The sequence below is a fragment of the Chiloscyllium plagiosum genome, chromosome 2 (assembly GCF_004010195.1).
Source record: "Chiloscyllium plagiosum isolate BGI_BamShark_2017 chromosome 2, ASM401019v2, whole genome shotgun sequence".
Lineage (NCBI taxonomy): Eukaryota > Metazoa > Chordata > Chondrichthyes > Orectolobiformes > Hemiscylliidae > Chiloscyllium > Chiloscyllium plagiosum.
The window spans coordinates 53,556,422-53,566,641 of NC_057711.1; the positions used below are offsets into that span (position 1 = coordinate 53,556,422).

The following is a 10,220-nucleotide window of genomic DNA, read 5'->3' on the forward strand; positions in this document are numbered from 1 at the left end:
TTTTGCTATTTGTTTTTATATTCTGAGCTACGTTACTCTCATAATCTACCTTGCCTTTCTTTATAGCTTTTTTTTCTGGTTTTCTGTTGACCTTTAAAGATTTCTCAATTCTCTGGTTTCCCATTAATCTCTGCACTTTGTATGCATTAGCTTTCAATTTGATACCCTTCCTTAGTTATCCATGGTTGATCCTACAGTCCTTCCTTTTCACTGATATATAATTTTGCTGAGCACTGTGAAAAATTACTTTGAAAGTTCCTCAATTGTCCCATCATATAGTCTTTGATCCCATCTACCTTAACCAACTTCTCCCTCATCCCATTGTAGACGCAATCTACTGGTATTGGATTTTACCTTCTCACTCTTCATCTGTATTTTAAATTCAACCATACTGTGATTGCTCCTTCTGAGGGGATCCCGAACTATGAGATCATTAATTATTCCTGCCTCATTACACAGGACCAGATCTAGGATAACTTGCTCCCTCACAGGTTCTCTTATATGCAGTTTGAGATACCTAGCATGGGTACATTCTATGATCTCCTCCTCAAGGCTGCCTTGACTGACTTGGTTTGACAGGTCAATATGTAGATTAAAATCCCGTATGATAATTGCAATACCAATTGCCTGGATCAGTTATTTCTTTGTTTATTGCCTGCCTCACTGTGACGTTATTATTTGGTGGCCTATAGACTATGTCTGTCAGTGACATTTTTACCTTACTATTTCTAATTTCCACCTACATCAATTCAATCTTTTTCTCCATAGAACCTACATCATCTCTCACTATAGCCCTAATGTCATACTGAAATATCAGAACTATATGATTAATGTTTTCTTTCTCTTGTTATTTCTTATCTCCCCCTCATAAGGCTTTTACATCATCAATCCAAGATCATTTCTTGCTATTATACACCTTGCACCTTGCACCACCAAAGCAGTTCCCACCACCCTGACCTTCCTGACTGTTATTTCAAAAGGTCATATACCAAGTTCCCAGTTTTAATCTCTTTTTAACTGGACCTCCATAATGGCTGTAAGATCATACCCATTTATCTCCATACCAATAACTCACTTTTTTAATGAATGCTACATGTATTTAAGTATTTTGTGTTTTTTGTTAATTTTGTGTTTTTACAATTTTGCTCTCCCTTTGACCCTGTTTGCATCTTTAAAAATACTGGCACACTCTATCCCTTCCTGTACCACTCTGCATTTTATTATTAAATTAGTTGAATGCCACCATATCATTTTGCTTTGTAAGCGTTTGTATCACCCTTCCCAAAGTCTTCCTCCTTCTTGGAAAAATATCAGCGTCATTGGGTCAAAATCCTGAAATTCTTTTCCTAATAGCATTGTGGGTCCATTAACACCAAATGGACAGCAGCAGATTAAGAAGGCAGCTTCTCAAAGGCAATTAGGAAAAGGCAATGAATCCAGTCAATGAAGCTCACTTTCTCAGAATGAATTTTTTTAAATGTTGTTCGATCTCCTAGCCCTAGGGACACCCTGACATGAAACATTTTGATCATTTGTCGCAGGTCCCTTCTCATTTTTCATCTATTTGTAATTGAGGGAAATTAGCAGAGACAAAAAAACTGCAGATACTGGAATCCAAAGTAGACAAACATGAGGTTGGAAGCACTCAGTAAGCAGCCAGCGTCAGAAGGTAGAAAAGTCAATGTTTCAGGTTATTAATCCCTTTTGGGATTACTTCTAGAGTTGTTAGATTAAAAAGTAGTGAAGATGTTCTAAACCTGTATCAGTTGGTTTCTCCACATATGCAATATCGCAAGCAGTTCTATTTATTATACAATAACAAGGAACTGAAGAGAATGAAGGAGATTTACAAGGATGATAGCAGTAATGTGTAGGTATACAAATGGAATAGTTAACAGGCTGGACATGTTTGCTCAGGAAAAAATGTTATAGTGTGATTTAATACATATAAGATAAAATTATGAATTATCTTTCTGGTTGGTGACAAAAAGGATGATTTCTCTCCTGGGGAAGAGTTGATAAAGAGTGGAGCTGGAAAAAGCATAGCAGGTTAAGCAACATCAGAGGAGAAGGGGGGTCAACGTTTCAGATCGGAACCTTTTATCAGGATCTGACGACATTTTCTGACCTGAAACATTGACTCCCCTTGTCTACTGATGATGCTTGACCTGCTGTGCTTTTTCCAGCGCCACTTTTTACCCACTCTTATCCTCTAGCTTCTGCAGTTCCCACTATCTCCAAGATCCTGAGGAAGAGGAGAAAGTGAGGTCTGCAGATGCTGGAGATCAGAGCTGAAAATGTGTTGCTGGATTCCTGAAGAAGGGCTTATGCCCGAAACGTCGATTCTCCTGTTCCCTGGATGCTGCCTGTCCTGAGGAAGAGCCCAACTAGAGGCCATAGAGGCTACCAATATAAAATCCAATGGGTAATTCATAAGAAATGTTTTCATCCACAGATTGGTGAGAATGTGAATTCAATAGTATAGAGAGTGGCCAGAAGGAATAGTCAAGATCTATTTAAGGGAAAAGTAGACAAGTGTATGGAAGAGAAGGGAATAGATATTTGCAACAGTGGATTTAATGGAAGATGGAATAAGGCACAGAACATTAAGACCATCTTCCAAAAGTGTTCATTCTACTTCTGAAATATTTACATGAAAATAACCATTTCAGAAAATGACATCTCTTTGAGTGTTGGTTGTTTGCAAATTACTTAAGATTTTATTGCAAGATCTCTGCACAAGCTGTCTTTCAAAGTAGTTAGCATATTGGCTTCCAATTAATACAATGTTTACATCAGTTCCTCTGCTTTTAATTTCACGTTTTCCGAGAACAGAAAGATACTCAAATATTCAAAACACCTTCTACTCATCAGGCCAATATTCAAGAATGGTAATGTGATGGGAACAGCAAAAAAAAAATCAGCATCCACTTTTCCAACCAATCAGCAGATGTTTCTCATCCAATATAAAAATGCTGTTCTCTTTTACATTGATATTTCTGAGAGTATGCTTGAGAGTGGGCGGCATGGTGGCACAGTGGTTAGCGCTGCTGCCTCACAGGGCCAGAGACCTGGGTTCAGTTCCTGCCTCAGGTGACTGACTGTGTGGAGTTTGCACATTCTCCCTGTGTTTGCATGGGTTTGCTCCAGTTTCCTCCCACAATCCAAAGATGAGCAGGTTAGGTGAATTGGCCATGCTAAATTGCCCGTAGTGTTAGGTGAAGGGGTAAACGTAAGGGAATGGGTGGGTTGCGGGTCGGTGTGGAATGTTGGGCCAAAAGGCCTGTTTCCACGCTGTAAGTAATCTAAAAAAAAGTGCAAAATGAAAAGGTTTGATAAAATTGTTCACATTGTTGAGTACATTAAATGTAAACTCAGGCAGATCCAAGGAAGGGCTCAAGCAGCTGAAGAAACAGTATTGTGTATATTGGGCTCTAAGCTTGATATATAGAAAGTCATAAATACATATACAGCATGTGTTTCCTATTGCTGGTTCTAAATTTTAAATTTTAAATGCTCTGCGATTGATGAAATTGGTGCCACACTAGTTTATGGATTTTATCATCACTGGATGACAGGAACATGGTTCAAAAAGGATGGTAGTTGCTTTTAAAACTACAAATAGCTTTTGTTTCAGAAATATGGGATTCATTCATACAGACTCCTTTGTTAATCTCTATGTGCCACATTGAGAGTTTTTGGGGAGATCAAATCTAAACAACGTACTGCATTACTTACCTGTATCTTGCCATTCGATCAGTAACCAAATATTATAGATGACAGTAGGATTATAAATCTCAACTAACACAATGCTGGTGCTCAAAGGAATTCGTCTGCAATATTAATGCCAGATTTTCAATTAATAGTTGCAAAGGAACCTATATTATGACTACAATGAGTTCTGTCTTCTGATACACCATATGAAACTAATTATAAAGAAAAAATGGTTCTTGATATTCACCAAGGTGAATCTAATGGGTGTAGCTCTACATAATTCTTATGGTACCAGAACTCAATGCTTAGATTGAGTGGAAAATGAAAAATAGAAACATAGGAAACCAAATAACTTCTTCAATTAAATCCTATTAAAGTTTTCTGCAGTCGGCAAAATGTTTAACTTCTGCTCTGATGTTTGAAGATTACAAAACAGCTTTACACAGTTTGAAAAACAGCTTTTTGAAATTGCTAAGGTTTTTCCTGTACACAAAAAGTAGGTCAGTTTAAATCAGCCAATTACCACATCATCAGACTACTCTTGATCATCAGTAATGTGATGGAAGGGATCATCAACAATGTTGTCAAGCAGTGCTTAGCAATACTCTGCTCACTCACAATCAGTTTGGGTTCTGCCAGGGTCACTGAGATCCTGATCTCATTACTTAGATTAAATGTGGTGAAAAGAACAGGACTCCAGCGATGGGGTGAGAGTGACTGCCTTTGACATCAAAGCTGAAAATGTGTTGCTGGAAAAGCGCAGCAGGTCAGGCAGCATCCAAGGAGCAGGACCTGCATGCTGTTGTTTTCATTTATCAATATTAACTTATTTGCTAGAAATTAGGTCAGAACTGTTAGATTGTAGTTTATCTAACAAATTTACATGCATATTATTATCTCATTAAAATAAATGACAATGTACAGTTTAAAATAATACAGGTCTTGTACTGGTCAATTTATTTTTTGCTTTTAAAAATTACTGCAGTGTTTGTAAATTAAAAGATACGACTATTAATGAAAATGCAGTAATGGAAAATTCTGTCTGCATTCAGTAAATTGCAAATGCATACTTCATCATGTGCACTACAAGGATTAGTCACAGAAAAATACCATAAACGTAATTTATGGCATACCCCTAAGTGTTAGCCAAAGTGTGGTCCCAAATAATTATATAACAATTATCCCTGTGAGTTTTAGAGAGGTACAATATATTAAGTAGGCAGAAGCTGTCATCATAAAATTAACAACCTTCTGTAGCTTCCTTTTATTTGTGTTAAATGTTTTATATTTCATAGTATAATTGGTTTAAAATCAATTTCATTGATTTAACACATTCAGCTCAGGCCACAAGCAGAGCTAACTATACATAAAATAGCATTCAGACTTCTTTGAAATAAAAGCACTTTTAGTTTCATAACGGCTACTTCTTGCTATCATAGAGCCAGTAAGATCCAGGAGATAAAACAAAACTATAAAATGTTATCTTTATTGTATGCAAAGCTCCAGTTCAGAATAATTAACTTAGAAAATAGCAGAAGTAAGAACATGATGAAACAAGAAACATAATGATATCTGTTTTTATGTAATAATTAAAAATCAATTGTATTTTTGAGTTATTCATTATTTTAAATATTTAATATTATCGTGGTATAAATATACATAATTTACAAAGAGACATGCAAACTTACAAAGCATTTCGTGAACCTGTAAACATGCTAAAGTAATTTAAAATTTTGGATTGGTATATGAAAATACAACAATAGATTTATAGAATAATTTTTCAAATCCTTTATAAAGATGACTCACAATCTTTAAAGATAAACGTTGGATTTTTGTCAGGTAGCAATGAACAAATTGTATCTTGCAGAGATTTCATTCCATTATCCATCTTGAGTCTGTCTTCTCCTGGTTACATTCATGCAGTTCCCTGATACATGAATTACTCCAGCTCTGTACAGTGGTGTTGTGGAGGTCTAATAATGCAGCGTGGACCAGTAAGGTTTGTTTTACACATCTGCCAATCAGACACTGAATATTCTGAAAAGTCAACCAGAGGGGACCTTATCCCTGACTTACTTGCCTTTGAAATATAGTGAGCTAAATAGCTATATGATTGCCTGACAACTGCAATTTTTACTGTTTTATCCTACTTGATCTACATATTCACTGACAAACATCTAACCTTGTAAAGAAATGTGTCAGACCCAGTAGTCAAAGATTTTAGTTCTTTCATCATTTGAAGTACAGATATTTGTTTAATTATGGGGAGCTGAACATCTGTCTGATTATGGTTGTCAGGAAAGTTAACAACAAACCTTTGTGCCTGCAAGAAAGAAATGGGATGAATTTAACATAAACTAGAAATATAATTGAGTCTCATCTGTAACTTTGAGTCAGAAAATGTGCAGTGTATTTTCAGTTACATCAAGGTCAAAACTAGGCAGGGAATTATTTGCCTTTACCAAAGTAAGTCACTTCTCTTTCATTGGCTGCCTTCTTGGTGGAAAAGTTGTTGCTAATCGGGATGAAAGTATAAACAGCATGGATCACCTCCATTTCATTCTGCACTCATCAAACCTCCTGAACTCAATCCAGAGTGAATTGTTTTTCAAGTCTTTTCACCCATGTCTCAAAGTATAACATGACCTCAACTTTAAAACTTCACATCCTGACTGAGGGCTTAGAATTTTCATGATTATCATCCTAAGTTGATTTGACATCAGTAAACTTTTGAACAGTTGAAATTTTTATTCATGTAACCTCTACATTATTTTTGAGGTCGACTACTAAGACACAAGTTTAGAGAAATAAAAATAAAGCACCATATTTAGTTCAAAGTTTAATATGAATAGGATTAATTTCTGATTTTATTTCTTTAATTTCCAAGCAGAAATGTTACTGTGATTAGTCTACATAAACGTCATAAAAGTATTACATTTTATTTTTAAAAGTGCAATGACATTGCTGATGTTGGTAATCAATTATGAAATAATATTGATTCTTTCAGAGATCATCAACCTAAATGTTAACTCTATTCCTCTCTTCACAGATGCTGAAAGGCATAATGTGTGTTTCTGGCATTTTCTATTTTAATTTTCTGTTTGCAGTTACGAACAGCTGCTCTTAAATTCACTATTAGTTACAACACTGGGCACTATAAGTCAACCCACCTCAAAATATATTCAGAAGATAGTGCAGAGCCTAACATTTTCTTATTTTAAAGATTAGTGGAAGGCATTGAGTTCCAGATGCAATTCAATTGGTCAAACTATTTGTTGTTAAGCAAAACACACTTTATTTTTTACACTGCAGTTAAAATACCGACAAAATAAAAATAAAAGAGTTGGCTTAACTGTAACTCTATCAAAATGCGTAATAAAATAATATATATATTATATATATACATATAAATATAAACTACTACTAATTAACTAAAATTAACTAGTTATAGTTCAAATATAGTAACATCCCATAAACACACCCTTGGCAAAGACAAATTCAGTAAAATAATACGTCTCACATGCAATTCTAGCAGCAGGAAGAAAACCTCAGCCTTTAGTTGTAACAGAGAGAGGAATAAGAACTTTCATATCCAGCTTCAAGACCTTAACAACTGTAGAAAGCTAAAACTCTAACTCTGGGTTCTATGGGAGTTTGACCCCACCCATTCAGGCTGCTTCTATTCTTCCAATTTAAAAGAAAACCTCAAGGCCTTACAAGCTGTTTACTCTATTGAGTAGAGTAGAGTTGGCTGCTCACTCCATCTATCTCAAGCTGCCTTCATAAAAGGAACAGGCAAAACTTACCTCTTAATGCCATAGTATCATCATAACAGATATTGCCGTGGGAATGTAATGATTATTCTCAATAGAGAATGCCTTAGCTGTTGCACAACATAACAAGATTATAATCCAGTCTTTCAGAATGCCGAAGTAAGTAAAAAAAAGGTCTAAAATAATGTGTGTTTAGAATATGTATGTTGGTTCTATCAATTAGAATTAACCTTTGATTTAAAACTGAACCTCAAGTTTAAACTAAAGTTTAGGTATTCATGATGTAAAAGACCTTTTCAGTACTGATGTTGCAAGTAGAGTTTAATTGATTACTTACAGTGAGAAAACAGGCCCTTTGGCCCAACAAGCCCACACCGGCCCTCCGAAGAGCAACCCACCCAGACCCTTTCACCTAACTCTACGGGCAATTTAGCATGGCCAATTCACCTAACCTGCACATCTTTGGACTGTGGGAGGAAACCAGAGCACCCGGAGGAGAATGTGCAAACTCCACACAGACAGTTGCCTGAGGTGGAAATTGAACCCTGGTCTCTGGAGCTGTGAGGCAGCAGTGCTAACGACTGTGCCACCGTACCGCCCCGTGCCTTCCCATTAAAGGGAAGTGCAAGGTACAATGGGATGAGGTCCTTTAAGGATCATTAATTGCATCTTCAGAGCATCAACTGGCAGCCTCACTGGAGATTTGTCCAAGTCCTCCCTCTTTTTAACTTCAGTAGGAGGCAGGAAGGTAGTGGGTTTCAGGCACATGGGATGACAATAAATTCCAGCCTCAAAATACTTAAGGACATATTGAACTTTTAACTACAAGTTATTCTGTTTTCTAAAAAAATGGCTGTATGTAGAATCATAGAATCCATACAGTTGGGAAGCAGGCCATTCAGCCCATTGAGTCCACGCTGTCTCTCAGAGATCTCTGAATGTCTCACCTAGAAGTCCACAAAGGAATTTCAGAGAAGCACTTCAAAGGAAAAGATACAATGCAAAACCCTAAACCACGTCCTATGAATTACATCCCCAGACTATGAACATAATGTGAGGTAAATAAATGCAGTCTGTATACATCCAGGGAAGTTATTTGGGTGGAACTGAGAAATAAGAAAGGGATGATCACCTTATTGGGATTGTATTATAGATCCTCTAATAGTCAGAGGGAAATTGAGAAACAAACTTGTAAGAGGATCTCAGCTATCTGTAAGAATAATAGGGTAGTTATGATAGGGAATTTTAACTTACCAAACATCAATTGGGACTGCCATAGTGTTAAAGGTTTAGATGGAGAGGAATTTCTTAAGTACGTGCAAGACAATTTTCTGATTCAGTATGTGGATGTACCTACTAGAGAAGGTGCAAAACGTGGCCTACTCTTGGGAAATAAGGCAGGGCAGGTGACTGAGGTGTCAGTGGGGGAGCACTTTGGGGCCAGCGACCATAATTCTATTCGTTCTAAAATCGTGATGGAAAGGATAGACCAGATCCAGAAGTTGAAGTTCTAAATAGGAAAAAGGCCAATTTTGACTGTATTAGGCAAGAACTTTCGAAAGCTGACTGGGGGCAGATGTTCGCAGATAAAGGTACAGCTGGAAAATGGGAAGCCTTCAGAAATGAGATAACAAGAATCCAGAGAAAGTATATTCTTGTCAGGGTGAAAGGGAAGGCTGGTTGGTATAGGGAATGCTGGATGACTAAAGAAATTGAGGGTTTGGTTAAGAAAAAGAAGGAAGCATATGTCAGGTATAGACAGGATAGATCGAGTGAATCCTTAGAAGAGTATAAAGAAAGTAGGAGTATACTTAAGAGGGAAATCAGGAAGACAAAAACGGGACATGAGATAGTTTTGGCAAATAGAGTTAAGGAGAATCCAAAGGGTTTTACAAATATATTAAGGATAAAAGGTTAACTATGGAGTGAATAGGGCCCCCCAAAGATCAGCAAGGCGGCCTTTGTGTGGAGCCACAGAAAATGGGGGAGATACTAAATGAATATTTTGCATCAGTATTTACTGTGGAAAAGGATATGGAAGATATAGACTGTAGGGAAATAGATGGTGACATCTTGCAAAATGTCTAGGTTACAGAGGAGGAAGTGCTGGATGTCTTGAAATGGTTAAAGGTGGATTAATCCCCAGGACATGATCAGGTATACCCGAGAATTCTGTGGGAAGCTAGAGAAGTGATTGCTGGGCCTCTTGCTGAAGTATTTGTATCATTGATAGTCACAGGTGAGGTGCCGGAAGACTGGAGGTTGGCAAACGTGGTGCCACTGTTTAAGAAGGGCAGTAAAGACAAGCCAGGGAACTACAGACCAGTGAGCCTGACCTCAGTAGTGGGTACGTTGTTGGAGGGAATCCTGAGTGACAGGATGTATATGTATTTGGAAAGGCATGGACTGATTAGGAATAGTCAACATGGCTTTGTGCGTGGGAAATCATGTCTCACAAACTTGATTGAGCTTTTTGAAGAAGTAACAAAGAAGATTGATGAGCTCAGAGCAGTAGATGTGATCTATATGGATTTCAGTAAGGCATTCGACAAGGTTCCCCATGGGAGACTGGTTAGCAAGGTTAGATCTCATGGAATACAGGGAGAACTAGCCATTTGGATACAGAACTGGCTCAAAGGTAGAAGACAGAGGGTTTTTTTCAGACTGGAGGCCTGTGACGTGCCACAAGGATCGATGCTGGGTTCTCTACTTTTTGTCATTTACATAAATGAT

At 37.2% G+C, this 10,220-nt stretch overlaps 1 protein-coding gene across 1 annotated transcript in view; it reads right to left on the reverse strand.

The window, feature by feature from the left end:
* The window catches only part of lix1 (limb and CNS expressed 1), a 44,236-nt gene extending 38,634 nt beyond the window's left edge, over positions 1 to 5,602 (reverse strand). Inside the window, exon 1 of the mRNA XM_043702835.1 lies at positions 5,521 to 5,602. Coding sequence (XP_043558770.1) covers positions 5,521 to 5,602 — 82 coding nt within the window. The remainder of the gene's footprint in view (positions 1 to 5,520) is intronic.
* Positions 5,603 to 10,220: the final 4,618 nt, after the last annotated feature.